A 25,654-nucleotide genomic window follows, 5' to 3' on the forward strand; every position below is an offset into this window, starting at 1 on the left:
GGCCTTTCCTGGGACTCACTTGGTAGCCCAGGCTGGCCTCGAACTCACAGAGATCCACCTGGCTCTGCCTCCCGAGTGCTGGGATTAAAGGCGTGCGCCACCAACGCCCGGCGAGTTTTATTTTTATACAGTAATAAAATTCATATATTTTTTTAACTGTATCTAGAAATTCTGGCTGAAGTACTCAAAGCTTTGGTGTGAGGATTGAGTGAGTTAATACAGGGTAAGGCATTTCATATACCTGTCACATAGTAATTTGCAACTATGATGATAAAAATTGCTAAAATGATTGTCTTTCCTGCAAACTCTTTTCTGTGTGCAGAACACTCAACAGAGCCTGAATGCACAATATGCCATTTGGGAAGATGTTCAGTAACAGGGGAAGTCTCTCACATTTGAGATTTCCTTCTACTTGAAATACCACAGCTTATGTATGTCTTTCCTAAAATGTTCCAGGCATTGACACATTAAAAAAAAAAATCAGCTGTTGGTTCAACTCAACCAGTCCAATTTTGTTTAATTTTATTAACTTCTGCTTTTATCTTAATATTCAGGCTTTCTTGTTTTCTAACCAATGCATTAAGGCGGTACGTTTTCCCCAGAATATCGCTTTGACAGCATCTTGTTCACCGTGACTTGACCTGATAATTAAAGGTGACGATGTAAATAAGGCGCTCAATGCTGGTTCACTTACATGTTCTTCAGTCCTGGGCCAACCCACGACATTTGTTTTTTGAGACAGGGTTTCTACATGAGTCCTGGCTGTCCTGGAGCTGTTACGTAGTCTAGGCTGGCCTCGAATTCAGACATCTTTCTGCCTCTGCTGGGATTAAATGATGGCGCCACCACGCCAAGGAACTTTTATTTGTCATTCACAGAAAACCACCTTCCTCACTCGTCCCGCCCTCCAGGGGCGGGGCCTGCCGTGACCCCACCCCTCTACACGCCCGGTTCCCATGACACCATGAAGACACTGTCAACATGTGAGGTTGACTCGATGTCTCCTTCCGCCGTTATAAACCAAGGCTAGGCTGCGGTGGGGAGAGGAGGGCAATAGTCCCTTGGCAACCGAGTTCGGCTCCAGGGGAGGCAGGAAGGGGCGGGCTTAAGAGCGAAAGACACCGGAAGCTGCATTTCCTGCGGCCTGACTGGGCGCCGCGCCGCCGGGGGGCGGGCCCAGGGGTGCGGAGGGATCCGTGGCGGGCCGCGGAGGCGCTCCGCCTCCCCTCAGGCAGGCTTGCGGCGCGGGCGGCAGTTGCTGTGGTTTCGGTGCTGAGGTGGCTCTGTGCGCGCCCAGGCTTGTGGTTCCCCGTCGCGCCGCCGCTTCCCGCCGTCAGTGGCTGCAGCTCAGCGTCCTTCCTTCGGACCGGCGGCCTCCTCTGGCCTTCGCCGCTCGGTGCCGACTCTCAGTCCCGGGCCTAGGGCGGCTGCGGGGCCGCGGCCGGCGAGATGTTCAAGAACACGTTCCAGAGCGGCTTCCTCTCCATCCTCTACAGCATCGGCAGCAAGCCCCTGCAGATCTGGGACAAAAAGGTGAGCGGCCGGGCGGGGCGGGGGCGGGGCCAGCCCGACAGCCCTCGCCGCCCACGTGATGGTGTGGCTGCTGAGCCTCGGCGTCCCGGGCAGGAGAATGGGTGCGGAGTGCCCACCGCCTCGCTGGACGCGCACCTCCCTGCGATGAGAGGCGTGCACGTGGTCGCCGGTCCCAGGCACCGTGCTGCTCTGTGGACGGGGAGCCTTTGTCCCTGACATCCTGAGCAGAGGCGCAGCCAGAGCCGCACGGGTCTCATTCCTCAGCTCCCTCCGTTTCGCTGGCTGCTGACAGGCGAACCTTTGGAACCTGCCGCAAGCTCGCTGTGACTTGGGAGTCTGTGCTGTTCCTCCGGTACCGGCTTTCTCCATTGGGAAAACTGCAAAGTGGTGATTGTCAGAGGCCGTAAATTCAGACCCACGGGGTCGAGCCTCCGTATTTTTATCCAGGCCTCCACTAGAATGGATGGCAGTTTCTCACCTACCACATGAGATGGTGGTCCTCGTTGGCCACTTGTGGAGATGTTAAGATCCAGCGGGATGTGAGTTAGTCTGCATTTATTACCTTGGCGTTCATGTCTCATGCAGAGTCCCGGGGCAGGCACCTGGACCGTTTTTTGAATATAAAGTGGGCACTCTAATGCGGAAGCCAGGAGATTGAGGGACTGTCTTTAGTTCTGCCCTCTTCCGGGGAGGGTGGAGAGAGGTGGTGTTCCTAGTAGTGTTTATAGAGGTGAATGTAGAACGGGCGGAGTAAGCCAGGTCTGTTGGTAGTGGAACTAGAACAGTACAGCGACTTTCCTTATTTGCAGAGGAGGGCTTTGGGCCCCACAGTGGTTGAGAGAGCACCTGACCTGCCTTCTGCTTGTCACTGCTAGGCAGATGTGTGTTAGGAGGACAGCTTTGAGAGGAGCATGTTGGGAGTGTCATGTCTTTTGGTTAAAGCAGTGGAGAGCTCATCAAGATCCGGCCTTTGATCCGTGAGCAGGCTGACCAAGTCTTCTCTTGCAAAGGATTCTCTCCATAGCTGGAGTTGCGTCAAGAGTATTGCGTAGGAAGCAGACCCTTAACTCCCCCCATGCTCCTGAGCTTTTGTTCGCTTTGAAGTGCAGCATCAGGAGCTCTTAAATTAGACCTCTGCAAAGAGAACCCAGAGTGGGTCCACCTGGCAGTGTCAGGAGGATGACGCCTCACCGGCCTTGATATCCTGACTGTTAGGAGCAGAGGGTATAGAGGGAACAGGCTTGTGTGCTACTTGAACTTGGAAACTGAGCTGTGTGAAATGTTGTTATAAAGCAGTCAGAGCAGGTCCGGAGAGCATGCTGGATTGTAGTGGGAGGGGAGAGATAAAGCTTTTTTTATAAGAAGCGTCCATTTTAACACACACACACACACACACACACACACCCTCCCCGGCTTTGATCTGTGATGTGTGTGTGTTTCCCAAGCATGACTTTTTGACTAGTCAACATGTTTACATATGGCATATGAAAGCAGAGTAACCATGGTGCGTTGTGTCCCTTAACAGTGCCACTAGAGTCCAATGGTACCCTGATGACATAAACACATATGAAGCATTCATTGTTAGAGCAGGTTACATGGAGCAAATTAAACAGACATTTTGGCAAAGAAAACTGCAGAACATTCGTTTTGAGCCAAATCTTCACAATACAAAATGAATTAATTACATGTTACCAACTCTATTTGGACTAAACACAATAGTGTGTAGTGGAGAGGTTTTCTCCATCTGAGGCAAGAGGAGGAGAGGGAGGAAAGAGGAAGTTTGGGCCTATCCACATCAGCTCTGTTGTACTTGGGCTGTTCCTCAGTTAAGTTATAACGTTCTCAGGAACCAGGAATCCAGTCCAGTCAAGGAAATACTGGGATTTTATATGTTTATCACTGATTTATTGAGCAACATCTGAGTGACTGGCATTGTATAAAGTTGAGAAGATACAGAATTGTGAAAAAAAATTCTCCTTTTCCTGGGGAATAATACAGAGCTGTAATAAGGGCGAAGTCTGATTGTGGGGCGGAGGCAGATCTGCCTGTCTGTATTACCTGCATGGGCTTGGTCCTTTGCCAGGAGGTAAGTACGTACTGTCTGAAGACTAGTTGGAGTCTTTATTTTGATAACTCGGATATTTACTATTCTGACTTTTGAGTTTGTGCACAGAGAGAATACCTACGTGGTTTCTATGAAAAACAATCCTGAAAGACTAGGGATAGCATCTGCTTAGGCTTCTGAAATTAAACTAAAGTAGTCATGAGTCTTTGGCTTTCCCACTCGCAAACCTGAGGATCCGAGGCCCAGGCAGGTGGTCTACATCCACTTAACCAGTCCCCCCCCCCCCCCAGGCTCCCCTCTCCTCCTTAGAGACAGGTTCCTGCTGCACCAAGTCCACTCTCTTCAACTGCAGCCCTCGGCACTTCACCCCAAGTCTGCCCACGTTTCCTTCGTCTTTGGGTCACAGTTGAGAGGAAGCAGTGCCTCCAATGTTTGCCTCGTCCCTGCAGCCTAGGTTACTTTATTATCAGCTCAGAACCTCAGCTTCCTTCTCGTCACACTTGAATTTAGTTAAGATTTGGCTACACTATGTTTCCTGACAGAGATGTTTGTAGGTTTTCAGAGCAAGAGCGTAGAAAAAAATCAACAGGTTGTTTAATGTTCCTTAACTTCTGGAACCAACAATTACATTAATTAAAAATGTTAGAGCTTGCTGAGCACAATCTTAATCCAGAGGCAGAGGCAGGTGAATCTCTGAGTTCGAGGCCAGCTTGGTCAATATAGCAAGTTCCAGGCCAGCCAGGGTGATGTAGTGAAGTCTCATCTCAAAAAAACAAGAATAAAAAAGGAGCTGTTCCTCGTCCTGCACAGTGCTGCATGCTTTCAGTCCTCTTTGCTGCTGCACTGGAACCCGGGATTCCACAGTTCTGCTCTCTCTTCCCTCCCTCCCTCCCTCCCTCTCACCTTCTCTTCCTCTCGGCTACTGCTGTTTCTGTTTCCACATGGAATGGGACTTTATCAGAGTCTTCTGATATTGTTGAATAGTCATGATGACTGGGTCCCAGTTACTCATTTTAAGGGTGAACAAACTCCCTCTCCGGAATTAGAAATAAATAAATTATTACATTTTTATGTGTGTGTGTTTATGTGTGTGATCATGCCTGTGCCCATGGAAGTCAAAGGACAGCTTGTAGGAGTCAGTTCTCTCCTTTCACCACATGGGTCCAAGAATTTAACTCAGGACATTAGGCTTGGCTGCCAGTGATTATCTGCTGCACCACTTTGCTGGCCCTAGACCCAACTTTTAATTTGGCAAACTTTGTTGATGTATTCTGAGTCATTCCGTGAATGGAATTGAGCGCATTTGGATAGAGTAAAATGATTTTCACTTTCCCAGGGTCAGTCTTTATTTTAATGATTGATAGCTTTTACTGTAACTGGATGAAAACATAATGAGTTCTGGTTACTTGTGCCCTTTCAAGTATGAGCTGGGTGGTAGTGGCCTTTAATCTCAGCAGTTGGGAGACCGAGGCAGGTGGATATCTGTGACTTCAAGACCAGCCTGGTCTACAGAGTGAATTCCAGCTGCCTGTCTGCTGCATAAGTAGTCCTAAAAAGTACTGCAAACCTGTAAGCCTGAGCTATGACCACAGTTTCCCACAGAGGGCTCCCTCTGCCTGTTTTCTGACTTGGAGCCAGGCCCCTGGCCCTGGGCAGACACTTTCCTGCTGCAGTGGCCTGCTCTAAGGGCTTAATGTAAATTGGGACATGTGTCATTAAGAGGACATGCCAGATGGCTGAGGGTTCAGCTGCCTGCCAGGATGAGTGAGTGGAGCCAGAAAATGAAAGTGGGGGGATGGGATGGGAATGGTACAGCCAATATGTTATTTTTGAATCACTCTGTAGAATTGTGGACATTGGCCAGCTTCCTCACTATCCCTGTAGTATTATTTTTCCCTCATCTTGACCCTCCTCCCTGGGGCTTACATGAGAAGGGGAAAAAAAAATCAGTGTTCTTTATTAGTTGCCCAGCAACCATGAAAAGCCTGGGAGAAGAACTGGGAGATGAGCTTAAGGTTTGTTCCTTTGGTGTCTGTAGTACTGAAGGTCCATCTTTTCTGTTACTGCCAGTCATTTGGGCTCAGAAGTCCCCACATACTTCATGTGTAGGATGACGGGGTATCAGGGTTCACAGGAATGAATAAGAATAAAATACAATCACATTTAGGTATATCATTATGAAATCCATTCATCCCCCCCCCCCTTTTGAGTGTTTATGGGTAGTGTATGTGCTGGTGTGTTTGTTTCTGGAGGCTAGATGTGGACATTGGATGTCTTCTAAACTGGCTAGCCAGTGAACCCAGGGGTCTGCCTGTTTGCCCACCCTCACCTCCCAGTGCTAGATGATAGGCAGTGCATTGCCATGCCCAGCTTGCCTTCCCCTGCCCCCAGACAGGTTTTTCTGTGTAGTCTTAGCTGTCCTGGAACTCAATCTGTAGACCAGGCTGGCCTCAAACTCAGAGATTCACCTGCCTTTGCCTCCCGAGTGCTGGAATTAAAGGTGTGTACCACCAAGACTGGCTATGCCCTACTTTAATGTAGGTGCTGGGGGATCCAAACTCAGGTCTTCATACAAGACAAGGTCTCAAAGTCTTCACAATGTAGCTCAGGCTAACCTGGAGCTACAAAGCCTAAGATAGCTACAAACATGTAGCAGTCTTTCTGCCTCAGTCTCTTAAATGCTAAGATTATAGGCATCAGACACTGTGCCTGGTTAAACCTGTTACTTTGCATGCTTTAGTTGTCTTGTTGCTGTGACAACAACTGAGGTTAGTAAGAAAGTTGTTTTTTGGCTCTTGGTTTAAGGAGGAGCTAGTTCATAGTAGAGAAAAAGGCATGACCAAGTTCATGGTAGCAGGAACATGCAGCTACGACTCCACATCTGTGAAGACTAAGAATCAGTGAGAAGGCAATTTTGACACTAAGCTTGCATTCATCGTTTTTTCTTTTTTATTCAATGATGGATTCAGAGCAGAAGATGGATTGGTGCCACCCACTTTCAGAGTGGATCCTCACTCCTCATTTTAATGTCTCTGGAAGCACTCTGGTGGACATCCAGAGGTGCATCTCCATCACACTGACTTTAAAGATTGAGGAGCGCGCGCGCGTGTGTGTATGTGTGTGTGTGTGTCCATGTGCGCTTGCCAGATAGTGTTTATGTTTACCAAGTGAGTGCAGGTGCCTGCAGAGACTGGAAGAGCACATCACATCCCCCAGAACTGGAGTAACATGATTATGAGAAACGTATGAATGCTGGGGACAAAACCTGGGTCCTCTGCCAGAGCAGCAAGTGCTCTAACCACTAAGCCATCTCTTCAGCCCATAATTTTTAAGTATTAGTAAAAAGATAGCAAAGCAAGAAAGTACTCATAGGCCACACTGACTGTGAGAGTGTATCATGGATGAAAACATTAACGTCAGAAGCAGTGCGCACTAATTCAAGGAAGAAGTTAGTGAAAACTGCTTCCACATGTGTACTAAATGCCAGCAAATACATTTTATGTTCCTCCAAAGGCCAGGCCTGCCCAGTGAACTCTGAGAGAAAGAAAGGAAGCTGACACTTTCTGGGACATACATCCTACCTCGTGTGTTTATGAGAAGCTGCTCAGAGGACGGGCTTACTTCCTGGAAGGCCTGGACAATCGAAGGCAGTGACAGCCTGTGTCTTTGTTTTGCTTTGTTTTTGTTGGAGTCAGGGTCTTCCTGTGTAGCCCTGGCTAGCCTGAAATTTGCTATGTACACCAGGCTAGCCTCAAAATTTACTGAGGATCCTTCTAGTTTCCAAGTGCTAGGTTTACAGGCATGCACTACCACACCCCAGCTTTAGTCTGTGTAATTCAATGTAGTCATTTCCAGAGGGGAGAGGGTGGAAACCTTGCCCCAAGAACCGCTCCCTTGTTTCAGAGCCTTAGAGAAGAGACTTTGGAAGTCTCCTGTCCTTGAATGCTCATGTCCCCAAATCATCATCTGCTCTCCACTCCTTTTTTCCAGTGAGTTTGTATTTGCAACCCCTTGAAAGGGGCCTTATAAGGAGGAAATGCTTGCCTCTGGGTGAGGAGAGGCCTAGGGATACTAGAGTCCATTCTAGCTTCCTCTGTTGCCCTCTGCGTGCTTTGGAAGGCATTGTTCCCTTTGTAAGGACTTGAGTGGGTCAGATTTGCAAGCTGTAAACTTAGAGAAGGGCAGGAGGCCAATTTCCTCACAGTTCCTCCCTGTGAAGTCTGGCTGCTTTCTGAGCGGGGGAGACCTCTTGTTGATTCTGGACCGAGAGCTTTTCGGAAATGTTAAGATTGACTCCATGATTTGAAACAATGTTGGATAAATAGCAACATGTTGCCTTTTAGCAATAGTAGACTTAAGGCCCTAATTGCTTAGTAGTCTCTTGAATTCTCCTGCCCTTGCAGCTAACTTTTTAAGAAGGAATGTTTATGTTATTGAGAATAACTAGTGGTGTGTTGTCAAATTAATATTCCATCCTGTTGGAATGCTCTGGGCTCTTATAAGTAGAGCTATAGCACATTATTTGGAAATAATTTCTTGACAGATTCTTCCTTCAATAAGTCGCCTGATTTTCCACAGAAAACAGAGGAGAAATATTGCTACTTTGGTTGGGAGCATTGGGGAAGGAGGTGGGCAGTGCTGGCATGTTCTACAGACTTGAGTCTTTGTGCTCTTAATCTCTGTTGGAAAGTGGCCCAGAATTCAAAGCAGGAGGGCATTGAATGTGGCCAGCTTTGTTTGAGAAGCTTTTCAATATGACATTTGTGTCTTGACAACCCAAGAACGGCTCCATTGGCAGAGATGAGAGGTCCATCTAGCCCAGCATTCTATGCCTGAAAATGGCACCAAAGTGTGTTTTGTAAGAAACATTCTTCACGCCACTAGCTTCACGTGCTTCGTGAGACTCCCGTGATCTCCAGCTTCCTATAATAGTCCATGGTTGATACGTTATCCAGGAATGTTTAAAGCCCTCCTTGAACCTGTTCAGATGTGCCAACTCTCAGGGTGACAGATTCCAGAGTCAGTACATATTTGAACACGTAGCTTATGCCTCACACAGTGAGCACTGAAGAAGACCCCAAGGCTGCGCGTATTTGACCCTGCTCTTGACTGAACTTCACAGACAAGACCACTGCGGCTGTAGAACAAGGTGGGCGATGGTTCCAGATGTCACCTGGGGAACACCTCACACAGTGAGGGTAGATCAGACTCAGTGACAGAGCACACAGAAACTGATGGGAAAGCACAGAGCTGTGTTGAAAAGTATTGTGAAATAAGCTTTGTTGTTGGCCACCAGCTCACAAAGACAACACGGAGACTTCTTAATTATGAAAGCTCGACCTTAGCTTAGGCTTGTCCCACTAGCTCTTATAACTTAAATTAATCCACTTATATTAATCTATGTTTTGTCTGTGGCTTTTTACCTTTTATCCACCCTGCCCCCCCTTGGCATCTCCTGTGTGCTTCAATTACCTTCTCCTACTTCCTCTCTCTGCCCAGAAGTCCCACCTATATATATATCTCCTGCCTAGCTATTGGCCGTTGAGCTGTTTATTAAACCAATCACAGCAGTATATCTTCACACAGTGTACAGATATCACACAACAGTATTGTCAGACCCATGGTGCCCTCTCCCTATATGCAAATCTAATGGAAAATAAAATCATAATCAGCAGGCTGATTAATGAACAGGAGCTTTAGTCATTGAGATTGAGCCATTGATTGTGAAGCCAACACTGCCATTTTGTCACACCCAGAAGACATATTTTCCTTTTCCCTGTAGCCTCTTCTAAGCCTCTTGATCTTTTCCATGTTAGAACGTTCACCCTACGTCTCCTGTGCATATTAGCTGCTTCCGGGTTTAGTGCCCAGAAATACTTATGTATTTCTAATTATTTTAGAAAGGGAATTAATATTTAATGTGGGTTCCCCACATCCTGTGTAATATGTAGTATGTATGTCTCTATATTTATGAAGTGCTAAATTATGCCATCTAGACAACATGAGCCAGGAAAGTGAATCAGAAAAGAGAGATGACTTGACTGAAAATGGAGATGTCTGTACATGGTATGGGAAGGACCTGACCTCATACTGGAGAAAAGTATAAAGTTATATAAGAGAAGGTGACGGAAGAAGTAGGAGTAAACTCAAGGGACACATACATACACACATTTACTTTGAGACAAGGTCTCTATGTAGCCCAGGCTGCCTGTAATTCAGAGCAGTCTCCTGCCTTAGCTTTCTAGTAGGTAGATTTGAGGTGTGTACCGACAGACAAGGCTGGAAATACTGCTTTCACTCTTCACCTGCTCCCTTCCTTCTTAATAACCTTTGTGTTGTTTGTTTTTGAGACAGGGTCTCTTTACATAGCTCTGGCTGTCTTGGAACTCACTATATAGGCTAGGCTGGCCTCGAACTCACAGAGATCTGCCTGCCTCTGCCTCTGGAGTGCTGGGATTAAAGGTGTGTGCCTCCATGCCCAGCTGATGGTAGTTTATTAATCTTTGTGGACAAAGAAGCTATGGTTAGTGGAAGGTCTAGGAAATCCAATGTCCTACTTAGGACCTTCCATTTACAGTCCTGGGATGCTGAATTCCTATCTAAGAGTGGGACTCTTACCACTTTACCTTGGTTATTATTGCTGCTGTGGGAGCTGGATAAGAATATAGATGAACTTTGCTGTTATAGAGAGTAAATGTTAGCTGAGTTAGGAAGGAAGTTATTCCAAATGGCAGGTAGAGGGAATAGCATAGTCCCTTAGGCATATAGGCTTTGACTTGCTGTTGTCATGTGCCTTGGGCCACTTTTCCTCTTAATGGCTCATTCAACTTTCAGGATTTTTATAAGGCTGTTGTCAAATCCTGCAACACTGACAAACTTTCTTCCCTATAGGTACGGAATGGCCACATCAAAAGAATCACTGACAATGACATACAGTCCCTGGTGCTAGAGATCGAAGGGACAAATGTCAGGTAGGTCGCCAGCTCAGCTCTGTTCTCTAGACAAGCTGCATCAGGAGGGCAGTTCGCTTCGGTGGTAGCAGAATCAGGCTGTCTGTGGATCCGCTCTACCGCTTACAGCTTATCTCAGGCAGTTTACTTCATCTCCAGCTTTAGTTTCTTCATCTGCAAAATGGGGATGTTTTCCGGTAGGGTTAGTGTGAAGATTAAATGTGGCACTTAGACCCATGCCCAGCATAGAGAGCAGTTAGCTGTGTTATTGCTGTTCACCCAGAGTATGGAAGAGTGCTCTGATCATCCAGCTGTGGCTATTATGGCTTTCAAAACCCCAGTTTTTTGATCTTCTATTATTTCATATTTGCCTTAGAATTGAAGTCTTTTACTGGAAGAACTTCCCAGGCTTCGTTTTTCAGATGCTTTATTGTTGGTCTCAAGCTTTTGTTTGAGTAGGTTTGGGTTTGTTTGTCTGTTTTGATTTGATTTGATTTGATTTGATTTTGGGGGCGGGTGTTTCAAGCCAGGGTCTCATTATGTAGACCAGGCTGGCCTCAAACTCATGGAGATCTGCCTCCCAAATGCTGGAATTAAAGGCGTGCACCATCACCACCTGGCTGTGTTTTTAAGATAGGATCTTTTTATGTTTGCCCAAACTGGCCTTGATCTCCTGGCCTCCAACAATCTGGCAGATCATTGCACTTGACATTTTACCTTTTTGTTTTATTCATTTTATATGTATATGTGGGGAAGGGAGGGTGGTGCTCATGCTATGGTGTGTGTTTGGAGGTCAGAGTTTTCTCTTTCTACCGTGTGGGTCCCAGGAATCAAACTGACAGCAAGTGCCTTTACCCACTGATCTGTCTTGCCAGCCCTGACATTTTAAAAAATGCTCACTAACTGAACCGTTGAGGGGTTCATTACGTGACGAAGCTGAGGCCTTTAGATCTGTTTTCTAGTTTTTGTCTTGGGTCATGTGGTATTGTACACAGCACAAAGGAGAGAGACAAGTAGCCCATGCCCTGGTGTTTCTGTTGACAGCACCACATACATCACATGTCCTGCAGACCCTAAGAAGACACTGGGAATCAAGCTGCCTTTCCTCGTCATGATCATCAAAAACTTGAAGAAGTATTTTACATTTGAAGTACAGGTGAGTGTGTAGGAGACCAAGGCGGTAGGAATGCATGTTAGCCTTTGCACTGTGCTCTTTCCTGCCTCTGCTACAGCTCAGTGCAGCTCTCACGAGGGTGTAGATTTGGTGTTCAAAACCAAAGCTTTAGTGTGAGGTTTCGAAAGAAACAACACCCAGAAAATCTAATCCATAGCTACAAGAGTTCAAAGCTTAAAGATTAACATGTCCACTCGGGGAATAAGTGTTTACTGTTGAGTTACTGTTTCTGTTTTAGTATTTCTGAGCCTTTAGAGGGAAGAAATAGGAAATCATCCTATGGTCTGGGAGCCTGCTGGCTGTGTCATATGTCATCACAGCTGCTGTTGTCTTGACAACAAATAAGATAAACTTACTACTTCCAGACCATCTGTGACCAGTTGTGACCTGTCTCTGGCCTGTTTACTCTCCCTGGGGTTTGGCCTTGGGAACCAGGCTGTGGAGGCCCAGAGTCTTGTCTTAACGGCTTGCCTGAGCCTGAGAACCTGGAACTAGTGTGGCCCTCCTGGGTGCTGCAGGTCCTAGATGACAAAAATGTCCGCCGGCGCTTCCGAGCAAGTAACTACCAGAGCACCACCCGGGTCAAGCCCTTCATCTGCACCATGCCCATGCGGCTGGATGACGGCTGGAACCAGATTCAGTTCAACTTGTCTGACTTCACCCGGCGGGCCTACGGCACAAACTACATTGAGACCCTGAGAGTGCAGGTACTGCTCCACGCGTGGAGTCCCAGCAGGGCTTAGACACACTCTGGCTGAACACGTGGGGACAGTGTGGGGCTGCTAGCCAAAGTTCCCAAGGCACTCTGCAGGGCCTCCAAAAGATCCAGAAAATACTCGGAGGTCTTCTCAAACATGGTAAATTCAACAGTCAAAATCCTTTTTTTTCCCCTAAATTTCTTTAGATTTTATTTGATGTGTATGTGTGTTTTGCCTGCAAGTACATCTGTGTACCATGTTCATGCTTGGTGCCCTAGAAGTCCAGAAGAGGCTATTGGACTCCAGAAACCAGAGTTAGGGATGGTTGTGTGGGTGCTGGGAACTGAACCTGGGTCCTTTGCAAGAGCAACAGTTGTTCTTATCACTGAGCCAAGTCTCTAACCTCCTTGAATTTTTTTAGATTATTTTATGTATATGAATATTTTGCCTGCATGTATGTACATGTACCACATGTGTGCCTGGTATCTGCAGAGGTCAGAAGAGGGCATCAGATCCCCTAGAACTGGAGTTACAGATAGATATGATCCATGGTGTGGGGACTGGGAATTGAACCCAGGTCCTCTCCTGGCAAGAACAATAAATTATCTTAACCAATGAACCATTTCTGCAGCTTCTGAATCCCCCTCTTGTTGGAGTCTACCCCAAAGCAAAGCCAGTTTGCTAATGGAGTTGGAGTTTGGGGGGTGCAATGAGAGGGCTTCTGGGAGAATAAGGCAAAGAGGAAAGAGTTGTATTTAGGCTGTCAAAAGGAGTCTTGTCTCCACAGATCCACGCAAACTGTCGTATCCGAAGGGTTTACTTCTCAGACAGACTCTACTCAGAAGATGAGCTGCCAGCAGAGTTCAAACTGTATCTCCCAGTTCAGAACAAGGCCAAAGTAAGACATCCTTCCTCAAGGAGGCCTAGGGGCTGGGGAGCCGTGGCCTGGGATGGTCCCCTAACTGCGTTGGCACTGGAGGTTTGCCAGCACCCCTTAGTTCTCCTTCCAGCCCGGCAGCGCCAGGGAGGCCGTGGACTGCTCTGTGGCGGCTGCCTCCCCCACTGCAGGGCATCTCCCCCTCTCAGGCCTTCCCCTGTCCTGCTCCCGGGTCTTCTTGGAAGTAGGCCCTGGGGCTGATTGTTGGTCAGCCTCAAAGGCTAGTGAGCAAGCAGTGTACAGTTGTGGATACTTTGCGTGCATGCCTGTTCACCACGCTTGTGTCCCCACCGCCTAGTGTCCATCGGGTGTCACCAGAAATCGGGGCCTGTGGCATTGACCTTCCGTTTCTAGTGGCCGAGGCTGATTGCTCTTTTCTCTTTTCTCCTTCAGCAATAACTGGACGGCAACTAAGGGGGACAGACTCTGGACGTGACTCTTAGTTAGAAACAACTACATGGAGACAGTGCAAACCATTTAAATAATCCACTGTGCTGTGGCTCATTTACTACTGGTGTCTTTGTCGTGGGCACCAGTGACCATGCCACAGTCTGTTACTTGCATTCTAAGTTCAGTGGGGAAAGCAGAGCTTTGAGTGACACCAGCTGCTGGGGTTTCCTCTGCTGCCTGCCCTGGCACGTGAGACACACTCACACCAGACGCACGGAATTAGAGACGTCCTGCAAGGCAGATCAGACCAATGCTTCTTCTACAGTTTATTCTTTCTTTTATATATTATCTAAATATATGTATATGTTGTGTAAGACGCATAATCTGGAAATGAATAAAATGCTATATTCTTGGTTTGTAAACTTGTTTCTACTACTTTTTTATGGTTATGTTTCTGTTTTTGCTATGACAGTACAGCCATTTCGTGCAGTATAAGACAGGCTTGTATGTCCTGACTGGAGCAACTTCTAGATGAGCTGGTAACAGAATACAGCCAGGATGTCACCGGGAGAGTCACCTCAGCAGGGGGTGGATTGTAGATTGAGTTTAACACAAATTGGCATCTGACTGAAGTTGCTCTTGCACAGCCTTGAGCTCTTCGTGGTTCTCAGTTGGATTCCCCTCATTGGAGCAGGTCCCCAGATAAGGGCTTGTCAGATCACCTTTGTATTCCTACAACCAGTGGAGTGGCTCTGAGGTCACGTTTTTGTTTTTTGTTTGTTTATTAAGTTTGCAGAAGAACTTTTCATTCATTCATTCGTTTGTTAGTTTGTTTGTTTGTTTTGAGAAGAGGTCTCTCTGCATAGCCCTGGCTGTCATGGAACTGTCAGAGATCCTCCTGCCTCTGTCTCCCCAGTGCTGGGATTAAAGGCCTGTGTCACCACTCCCCAAAAAATAACTTTTTTAAAAATTATATGTATTATTTATGGTAAGGGTGTACATGTGGAGGCCAAAAGACAACTTTCAGGAACCAGTTCTCTCTTTCCTCAGGGTGGGTCTTGGGGATTGAATCCAAGTAGTCAGACCTCCAGCAAGTTGTCTACTGCTGAACCATTTCCCCAATCCTGAACTTTAAAAAAATTACTATTATTGCATGTGACAAGCGTGTCTGGCATAGCGTGCCGGTGGACCTCAGACCATTGGGGAGTTGGCTCTCCTTCACCGTGAGCTCGGCATGGAACTCAGGTTGTCAGGCTTTGCCGAGCTCGGCCGCCTGCTGAGCCATCTCCCTGGCTCCACTGGAGGATGGGGCACAGTTACTGGCCTCTAAAAGAACGGAAAGCCGCCCCAGATGCTGCTCTCCGTCCCTCTAGATTTGCTGTCATTCCGGGGCATTTGGATTATGGTTGAAGGTGAAAACAGATTCTGAGACACCTCATTACCGTTTCTACTTTCTGAGACTTTGAAAAGCAGGGAACACCCTTGTCCAACCTCCCTGGCCTCCAAACTGCTCTGAGCAAGCACTACCAAGTCTCAGAGGAGGGCAGGGGACAAAGGGTCCCCATTGCCACCTTACCTGAGCCCCTCTGTTTCTTTTCTCCTCACAGTTGTCAGGTACAGAGACATTCACCTGACTCTCCGACCTTCCTCTTTGGACCACCAAGCCAGCCAGAGCCCCCTTCCACAGCTGTTACCCCACCCTGGGAATCCCTGGCAGTTCAGCATCTTGAGGACCCTCAGCCCAGGTGACAGCTGAGTTAGCCAGCCAGCGTTCACACTTTGGGGATTTTTTTTTTTTTTGGCTGCCATGTGCCTGCCCCTCTACAAAAGGAACCCCTGAAGTAAGGTGGGAGTGGGTGGTCAGTGACCTCAGCAGGGCTTCCTGCCCACCACTGTGCTGAAATCTTCGCTGCGGTCTGCGGCTGCTGTGGAGTGAATGATGCTTTTGTGGGGACAAGGAAGTCCGGGGTAGCTTTTCTTCTGCCCTTGGTGCCAGGACACCAGTGAAGCGCTCCTGGAGACTGAGAGGAACAGTAAGACTCTCTCCTCCACACAGAGCCCCTTTCACCCCGAGGCTCTTGTCAGCCGGCACTCGGGATTACCTCACCAGCCTCTAAAGGGTGGCTGGCGGCAGCTGCTGACTTCTCTGATGCTCCACATACCCATCAGAGAGGAAGTGGGGGGGTGCTGAGGAAGACAGATATTATCTAGGCTGGAGCCGGGCCAAGAGGACAGGGGCATCAACTATGACATGGCCCTTGGCTTTGGTTTCCAACTCAGAAGGAAGATGACAGACAGGCAATTACTAATTGAGAAGCTGGGGGAAGGGCAGACCTTGGGGGTAGAGGCCTGGTCTGGGGTCACCAGGGCAGGGAGGGCTGCATTGTGCAGCTCCTAGGAAGTAAGTCATGTTTAATGGAAGCTGCCTTCTAAATGACAGCTCGTTTATTGGCATGCAGCTGTCCTGGTGGCTCATTCTGGGGCTTGGAGACCTATTATGGCCCTTATTAGCCACCAGTTCCATGACTGCTTCGTTTGTAGCCAGCCTACAAGCTGGCTGGCACCAGACCAGACTTCCTGAAGCACTTCCAGGATTTGAACAGTTTCCCGTAGCCAAAAACATATCTACACTCCTGTTTTACTGATGAAGACATTGACGTCACTCTGATAGTGACAGAGGTGTGAGGACCCAGTTCACCTGTGAGAGTCCTGTGCCACTCGGTCTTGGGTTCACATTCGCCTGCCTCAAAGACTAGACTTGGCTTGGCCTGGGCAGTGAAGGCTGTTGGTCACTTATCACATGGCCACATATTACCTGATATATCTCTGAGGCTGAGGGTAGAAAGCTGAGGTATAGAGGTGTCTCACGTATGCATCAAAGGGAGTGTATGCTGTGGCAAGCTCACACTAGAAGTCCGATGCAAACTTGGCCCCAGTTCTTGTATTCAGACACATAAGTAGATGCCCACTCTATGCCTGGCCTGACAGATACAACAGCCTGCTCAGATTCCCACCCCCATTCCTTCTCCCTGGAGTTTGGGAGCCTGGAGCTGGGGCATTTCTAACAACAGGGGCTAGAAACATACAGTTCAGTTGGCAGAGTCTGAGTAGCTCTCCTGAAGCCTTGAGTTTGACCCACAGCACCACATGAAACCAAGCCACATGGTGAATGCCCAGTGAATGCCCAATAATCCCAGCCCTCGAGGTGGAAGCACGAGGACTAGACACCCAAGGTCACACTCAGCTGTGAGGCTCACCTAGGGTGGGACAAACCCCCACCCCGAATTAACACACACAGCATAGTACATTGGGCACAGCCTTCTACCACAGCATAAAGTTTTAAAGTTTTATTGATTTTATGTGTCCAGGTGTTTTGCCTGTGTGTATGTCTAAAAGCTTCAGATCCCCTGGAACTGACTGGAGTTACAGATGGTTGTGAGCCGTCACAGTGCTAGAATCGAGCTGGGGTCTCCTGGAAGAGCTGACAATGCTCTTACCTGCTAAGCTAGCTCTCCAGCCCAACTGTAACATACTTTCATAGGTCTTTGTAATGCACCTTCAGGAGTATGTCTGAAAGGACAAAGGTTGGGGCTACCCCAGTCTACAGACCTATATAGAAGGCAAAAGGCTCACCCAGGTTGTGTGGCTCTCCTGGCCAGGGCACCAGTAAAGCCTTAGGCTTCCCAATGGAAGACCAGACAGGGCTGACTACACCATAAAGCCACTTCAGATACCTGCTCACAGAAAGTCTAGAATAGACCTGGAACCACAGTAGAAAGTGCCCGTTTCTTTCCTTCAGGAACATGAATAGACCGAGTCTAGTCACATTCCAGGCCCTGCTGGCCATACCATGCCCTGACCACTTAGTAGAGTGTATTGCTGTGAAGTTGGAGTTACTGACAACAGCTTGAAGAAATGATTCTCTGAAGTTTAGCTTGGCAAGCCTCTGCATTTACTGGGGTTCCTTAGAGGGGTGTGGATGAGGGTGTGCAGGAGCAGGGATGACTCAAAAGCAGCCTGCAGCACTGAAAGGCTTGCCCGGCATGATGACTCCTTGCAGAAGCTGCTCTAGAGCTGCCTTCACAACTTACAAGCTACCCCAAGAAGTCCCCCTCCCCCGGCAACTGTTTACCGCTCATATAATCTTGGCCAAGGGTCTTCTGAACCTTATGACCTTGGTGAGCTTCCTGCACCCCGTAAGTTTTGTTCACTTCCTGAGTCTTACAACATCCCCACCATCCTCTAAAAGGTGTGTTTCTGTACAACAGAAGTAGCCACACAGTACCTGCCCAATGTCTCAGGCTCTTTACACCCCACCTTCCAGTGTTTCCTGGGCCCTGGAGCGGGTGATGCAGGTGTTTGGTTTTCTTTTTTTTTCCATTTATGACTGAACATTGGTTCACTATACCATAGCAAGAATGATTTTTTTTTTCCTTAGCAGCTTAACTGGGTATGTTGGTGGTCTCTGTAGTAATCACTGCCCATTGCAGAAGAAACAGGAAGTTTCCTTCCATGATAGAAGCCAACAGCAGCAAGTCTGTGGATGTAGACACAGATGTTCTCAAGGCAATTTGATAGGTAGGTGACATCCACTTAACAAAACGACAGTAGTTGCTTCTTCATGGGGGCCTATGATCTCCCAGCTTTTGCCCTGACTTACAGTACCAGATGTGAGTTCCCTTCTGTGGAGCAGGTCTTAGGAGCCAATTAAAACCACATGGTTGTACCCTTAACGGTCATGCCATTATCGCACCAGAGTCACATGTTGCCTGTCATGTTGGTGGTGTAGTATGAAGATTCTATCTCACCCTACCAACCTGAGGAACACTTCCAGCAGCGTGAAAGCTAGGCAATAGCGGAGAAGTTTGGCTCAACCCCAGCCTAATTTCTCCATGTTCTTCAGCCAAAGTGTTGGATGTCTCAGCGTCCAGTCCTGGGATGCACCCAACAGCGGCAGCAGTAGTCCTTATGACTTCTGGGTGTGGGTGCCTCACTGGCCAATAACTTCCAAGGAGACGGCCCACCTCTGGCCCTGGGCCTTTCACTCACAATCTTACAGCTCCCAGGAGTGCTTTTTTCCGCTTATGCAGGGCACTTTCCTTGGATGTCTGTGTGTATGCACATGCATGTTGTGTGCATGCATGTAGAGGGCAGAGCGCAATCTCCAGTGTTGTTCCTTAAGTACCACCTGCCTCTTTTAACAAAGGCACCGTCTCTCGTTGGCCTGGGACTTGCCAAGTAGGTTAGGCTGTCTGGCCAGAGAAAACCTACCCTCCCGTGCTGGGATTACAAGTACATACCACCACACCCAGCCTTTTTATTCGGATTCTGGGGATTAAACTCAGGCCCTTGTGTGTGCAGGCGAGCATTCCACTGAGCCGTCTTCCTAGACCCAGTGCACATCCTTCTTTTTTCTGAGACAGGGTTTCTCTGTGTAGCCCTGGCTGTCCTCGAACTACCTTTGTCGACCAGGTTGTTCTCCAACTTGGGAATCCACCTGCCTCTGCCTTCTGAGTGCTGGGATTAAAGGTGTGCACCACACCTGGCCTTTATTGTTTGTTTTGCTTTTCAAGACAAGGTTTCTCTGTGTGAAAGAGCCTTGGCTGTCCTAGAACTCACTTTATAGACCAGGCTGGCCTCAAATTCAGAGATCTGCCTGCTTCCGCCTCCTGAATGCTGGAGTTAAAGGTGTGCGCCACTATGCCCAGCCTCCACTATATGTTCTTTTAAATATTTTTACCATTATTTTTCTGTTCTTTCTGCCTTTTTAAAAAAAAATCTGTAAGGCATTCAAGGTTTATGTTATCCTACCCATGTAACGGAATCTTTCCATGGACCTCTGAAGGCCACCACTGACCAGTGCAAGCACACACCAGTTGCTCTTTGGGTCCAGTAGCTAAGAGAATAAACAAAACTTCAGCAAGGGCAGGCATGGTGTCTCATACCTTTAAATCCTAGCACTTGGGAAGCAGAGGCAGGTGGATCTCTTCAAGTTCAAGGTTAGTCTGGTCTTCACAGTGAGTTCCAGGCCAGCCAGGGCTACATAGTGAGACTGTCTTAAAAAACAAACAAACAAATAATAGATAAAGCTATCAGCAGGGTCCAATTTGGCAGGAAAAGATCCCATTGATGTAACAAGTGTTTGTCCTAAGAACAATGGTAGGTACACTGGCCCACCACAATCCACAGTCATTCTCCATAACCCATCCAGCCTCTTCATCCTGGGTCACTGGTTGGCCCACTGTCACTCTCCCTTGTCCCCAGTGAGCTCTCTGGGGTCAGTTTGCATGGTCTAGCCTAGCCCTGGGCTAAGGGAGAGTCAGGTCATGTTCCTACTGACTGCCCCTGTCCTAGGTCCCCAGGTCTGACAGGCTCTGGGCTGGCGTTGTGGCTTCTCCACTGGGCACATCTGGCTATTGAAAGGGCTCTAGCCTGGGTAAACAATCCCCATTCTTGTATGGGAGGAGCCTTATGAATTTTCTGAGCTTCCTAAGTCTTGTAAGCTATTCTTTACCTTTCCAAGTCTTTGTTGGGGGTAGATACACAGGTAGTCACATTGTCGAGCTAAGAAAGGAATAGGAATCTGGTGGGTCCAGCCAGTTTGGGATGTCTCAGGCTGTAGGACCTGACACCCACCCACAGCCTGCTTTCTCCCTTGGTACCCACAGACCAAAGCTGCCACAGAAGCACCCCAGGAGTAAGCCAGGGGGAACTGCGGGGGGCTTTGGAGACAGAGCCGTTCTGCACATTGACCAGGGAATTTCTACGTTGGTCTCAGCTTTGCATCCAATGTAGCACAGTGCCTGTCAGTTTTGGAGGAAGGATTCCAACTCTCCCTTGCTCAGGGCCAGAGGCTCAGGAAGGCTTCTAACTGTAATGTCCCTGGCTCAAAGGATGCTTCGGGTTCAAGTGAGCATAAGGCAGTTTTAGAGCATGAGAGGAGGCTGTGGAGTGAGCCTTGGAACCTGAAGGCAATTGTGTTTATGGTCTGTCTCTGTCTCTTGAGACCAGGTCTTGCTTTGTAGCCCAGGCTGGCCTCCAACTCACAATCCTCTTCAGATTCTTGAGCACTGGGCTCACACCCTCTTGGGGTGATTCTACAACTTCACTTTGTGGAAGCCAGAGTGGGGGAACCTATGAAGTCGTTTGCTAACATACATAACTGTCATGCAGTGAAACAGTGACATTTTTTAAGGGATTCTGTTGGTCTGTTCCACATCCTCCCCCATGCACTGTTTTGCTTAGCTTCAGACACCATGGATACCAATAGGCAAGGTTTTTCCAAGGCTCACACTCCATCCAGATGTTCAGTGCCTTGTGGATTTATAATTTTGAGCCTCCATCAAGCTGAGAGGCACAAGCTGGCTGCTTCTCAATGCCCTGTGCCTCTGGGTCATAGAAAAGGCACAGGGAAGTAAGCTAGATGTGAAGGGCACCTCTGGGGTAGGTTCCCGAGAGCAGGCGCTTTACACTCCCTGCTTCCTGAACTGTCTCTGCTTCTTCCTCTACACCTCCAGGAACCACATCAACCCCCTCCTTCCAGGCTGGATCAGTCATAGGACAGAAGCCCTGGAGACCAGGAATGTGGCAGGGAAGGGAGTGAGGGAGAGAGGAAGGGACAGAGTGGGGGAACTACGAGGGAGGGAGAGAGAGCGAGAAAAAGAACATAAATACAGATCTCTTGAGATAGGGCAGTTAATCTTCATTTGAACAAGCTGGGCCCCAGAGGTCTGTATTTTAATAAGCCAGGGCCAAGGAATTTGATATTTGTGTGTATGCACACACGTATGCAGATGCACCTGCCTGTAAACACACAGGCCAGAGGATGTTAGGTGGACTGCTCTACCATCCTTTGGCTCATTCCTTTGAGACAGGGTCTCTCACTGACCCTGGAGTTAGACTGGTGGCCAGCAACCTCAGTGACCCTCTTGTCCTCACCTCTACAAGGACTGGACTACAGGCCTATAGGACTCTAGTGCATGGCCAGACCCATTTAAAAAAAACAAAACTTGGATACTGGGGCTTTGAACTCAGGTCCTCATCCCTGTGCAGCAAGCACCCCTTCCCCACCCCACCCCCAGACAGGGTTTCCCTGTGTGACAGCACCCTGTCTGTCCTGGAACTCACTCTGTAGACCAGGCTGGCCTCGAACCCACAGAGGTCCACCGAGTGCTGGGATTAAAGGCGTGTGCCACCACCGCCCGGCTGCAGCAGGCACTCTTACTGTCTCCTCAGCCCCAAATTTGATTTTTTAAATTAAGAAATCTTGCCAAAAGACTATATTAAATCTAGTTCTAAGTAGAATAACCTTAAAAAGTTGGCATGTGAACACCACTACTGATTTGTGGCACCCCTGAAGCATTCTCCCAGGGCTTGTGCTCTCACCCCTCACTACCGCCTTCAGGTAAAGTATTCTGGAGGTTTGTTTGTTTATTTATTTATTTTTGAGGCAGAGTCTCAGTATGTAGCGCTGGCTGTCCTGGAACTTGCTATGTAGATCAGAATGGCCTTGAACTCACAGAGATCCACCTGCCTCTGCCTCCCAAGTACTAGGATTTAAAGGAGCACACCACTCTGCCTGGCTCTAAATCTTTCTTTTGCTTTTGGTTTTTTGTGATAGGGTCTCTCTATGCAGTCCTGGCCGTCCTAGAACTCTCCAAGCAGGCCAGGCTGGACTCACACTCACAGAGATCCTCCTACCTCTGCCTCCCAAGTGCTCTGGAGTTTTAACACACCCAATCCCCTGCCTGCATCCTTGCTGCAGTGTGGTTTATGTCTTCCACTCTGTACTGCAGTTGTGAGGCTCCCCATGGCTGTTGTACCCAGCTGTCATGTGTGTCTTTTTCATTGCTGTGTAGTATTCCACCGCTGCATATGAGGAGCGCATGTGATGTCGTCCATCATTCATGGCTGTTTCTCCCGGTTCCACATTTCTCTCTTTATCAATAGGATAATGAGGAGGACCCAGCACATCAAAGCTTAGCCGCTCAGTGCTACTGGTGGTAAATAGCACGGGTTTGAGATTTGTTTCCACCACTGCAGGCTCACTGTGTGGCCTGGGTGCGTTAGCCCTCTGCCTTTGGTTCCCTGTCTATAAATGGGGGCAGAGAGATTTCTGCGCAAACATCTCTTTTGAGCTTGCTTCATTTTGTTAACGAACAGGATTTCTGAGGCCCTTTACTAATTACAGGGGTAGAAGGGTCACTGGTCGTGGCCCGGAAGAGGGCAGGAGAGGGGGTGCTTTCTAACCAGCCTCTACCCTGTCCTCCCAGACACCTGCAAAACCCAAGCAGCCTCAAGGAAGGGAGCTGAAGGAGCAGGGAGGGCTTCCCGAGGCGGCAAGCCCTGGATGGGCTGTGCACCTGGGTGTGCCCAGCACACGACTCGTCTGGTTGTGTACCTAGGTGTGCCCCCAGCACCCACTGTTGAAGCCAAAGTGAACCCCAGGGCAACCAGATGGTCCCCAGGAGCTGAAGCTCACCCTAGGGGCCCCATGGCAGCACCATCCCCTTCCACGAAAGTGTCCATGGGCCTCTCTGTGAAATCACAGGTAACAAGGACATGGGGGCTGTACAGACCCTCTTGGGGACAGAGAGCCAGGCTGGTGACAGCCACCTAGGTTTGTGGGCCATTAGAAAGCAAAGGATATCTCATGTTTGCCCTGTCCAGGAATTCTATATGGAGATTTAAATTAAAATTATATTGGTTAACAAAAAAAAAATTAGGCCACTCAAGCTGGGATGTTTCCAGGAGCTGTCCTGACCAAATTCCATCTTGGTCAGTATTTAATATTTTAATAAAGCTTGCTTTAATTTGTCCCTTCCCAACATAAATAAAATTAAACTTTCAGTCCTATCACATGAGTGAAATCTTTTTTGTTGTCGTTTTGTTTTCATGGGGTTTCTCTGTGAAACAGCCCTGGCTGTCCTGGAACTCACTCTGTAGACCAGGCTTGGCCTCGAACTCACAGAGATCCGCCTCCCAAGTGCTGGGATTAAAGGCGTGTGCTGCCTCGTCCTCCAGGCTACGTGAGTGAAATCTCAAGGGCTCTTACATCTGGGAGACACTTGAGTATTCTAAGCTGACTCCCTCTTTACCTGCTCTCAGTTACTGGCTTTGAGTTGAATTCAGAATTGTTGGTTTTGAGGCGGGCATGGTGGTTATCTTAGTCAGGGTGACTGTTAGAAATGCCATGACCAAAAGCAACTTGGGAAGGACAGGGTTTATTTGGCTTACACCTCTACATCACTGTTCATCATTGAAGGAAGTTAGAACATGAATTCAAACAGAGCAGGAACCTGGAGGCAGGAGCTGATGCAGAGGCCATGGAAGGGTGCTGCTTACTGGCTTGCTCCTCATGGCTTGCTCAGCCTGCTTCCTTATAGAACCCAGGACCACCAGTCCAGAGGTGGCACCACCCGCAATGGGCTGGGCCCTCCCCCATCAATTCTTAATTACAATGTGCCAGGCGTTTTCTCAGTTGAGGTTCACTCCTCTGTGATGATTCTAGCTTGTGTATTGTTGACATAAAAACAGCCAGCACAGCACAGTATCATGCCTGCAATCCCAGCCCTGGAAAGATGGAGAGGATGATCAGGAAGTCTAAGTCACCTTCAACTCCACAGCAAGTTTAGGCCAACCTGGGGTATACAAGAAACTGTCTTTTAAGAATTTTTTTTAAAATAAGCTGAGTGTGATGGTACATACCTTTAGTCTCAGCACTCAGGAGGTAGAGGCAGAGGCAGGCAGGCAGATCTCTGTGAATTCAAGGCTAGCCTAGTCTATGTAGTAAGGCCCTATCTCAAAAATTAAATAAATAATGAATTAAACTTAAAAATCAGGGGCAGGAGAGATGGCTCAGTGATTGAGAGCACTGAGTGCTCTTCCAAAGGGCCCAGGTTCAATTCCCTTTTTGGGAAATTCTTAGTTTGCACTTTGGCAAAATTCTTAGTTGCTGTGTTCAGCATCCAGCATGCCAAATGGCCTGTCCAGTCACTCTAGTGTGGCTCACGGCAGCCATTCTGAACTTTCCACTACTATGAATGCTTTCACTGAAGAAAATAAAACTTACCAGAAAGTATCCACTACTGTATAATCGTGTCTTTAGTAAGGTGATCTGATGTGCGTCTCACCGTGCACATACATAAACCACCTAGGAATTTTGTTAAAATGCAAGTTGATTAGGCAGGTGAGGGGCTCAAAAACCAGAGTCCGCATTTCCCGTAGGTTCCTAGATCATGCCAGCACCAGGGGTCCTAGTCAGGAGAAAGCCTGAAATGCTTATGTATTAGCAGGTAGCTCATCTCAGTGTCCCCCGTGTCCCCCCCCCCCAAAAAGAAAAAGGATATGAGGCATCTTAGCTAAACCACTCGATGGAGGAGTATCTTCAAAGAGAAAAGAAGAGGAGAGAGGGAAAAGGCTGACGAAAGGCAGGGAGGCCGGGTCCCCAAGAGTGTGCAGGTCTGTGCGGACGGACGCGCTGCTTGCCTCGAATCAGCTTGGGGTGTCTGAGTTCTTGTGGTGTGGGAGGCAGAAGGCAGGGCAGGAGCTGAGAGACAGCAATACCATTTGATTCCTCACAGACTGTGGCTAGAGAAGACAGCGTGTGTTGGGTCGAAGGTCACAGGAAGGCAGGAGGCTTTGTGAAGGAGGCCTTTGGGGACCTAGGTGATGCAAACCCAGGCTGTGGAGAGTGGTAGATGGGACTGAGAGGCCGAGAGTGCAGAGACATCTTTGTTTGGCGAAACAGATTATCCCTTGACATTGCATTTCTGAGCTGCAGCCCCAGGTGTGAAGCGGCCCAGTTGGAGACACAGGTGGACAGGCTTGGATGCTGGGTGGGGGGAGGCACAGGTGGACAGGCTTGGGTGCTGGGGGGGGGAGGAGGCACAGGTGGACAGGCTTGGG

At 48.3% G+C, this 25,654-nt stretch overlaps 1 protein-coding gene across 2 annotated transcripts; it reads left to right on the forward strand.

Moving 5' to 3' along the window:
• The first annotated feature begins 1,177 nt into the window (after nucleotides 1-1,177).
• Cfap20 (cilia and flagella associated protein 20) lies at nucleotides 1,178-14,169 on the forward strand. 2 transcript variants are annotated; one of them, XM_006977803.4, is made up of 6 exons: nucleotides 1,178-1,533; nucleotides 10,490-10,569; nucleotides 11,593-11,704; nucleotides 12,241-12,429; nucleotides 13,208-13,318; nucleotides 13,751-14,169. In XM_006977803.4, exons 1-6 carry the CDS (start codon nucleotides 1,450-1,452, stop codon nucleotides 13,754-13,756), a joined length of 582 nt encoding a protein of 193 aa, XP_006977865.1. In that variant the 5' UTR covers nucleotides 1,178-1,449; the 3' UTR covers nucleotides 13,757-14,169. The 2 variants fall into 2 exon arrangements, with proteins under 2 accessions (XP_006977865.1, XP_076427738.1); XM_076571623.1 differs by lacking the exon at nucleotides 1,178-1,533 and adding an exon at nucleotides 1,596-2,072.
• The last annotated feature ends 11,485 nt before the right edge of the window (nucleotides 14,170-25,654 follow it).

This window comes from Peromyscus maniculatus, chromosome 5, assembly GCF_049852395.1.
Source record: "Peromyscus maniculatus bairdii isolate BWxNUB_F1_BW_parent chromosome 5, HU_Pman_BW_mat_3.1, whole genome shotgun sequence".
NCBI lineage: Eukaryota > Metazoa > Chordata > Mammalia > Rodentia > Cricetidae > Peromyscus > Peromyscus maniculatus.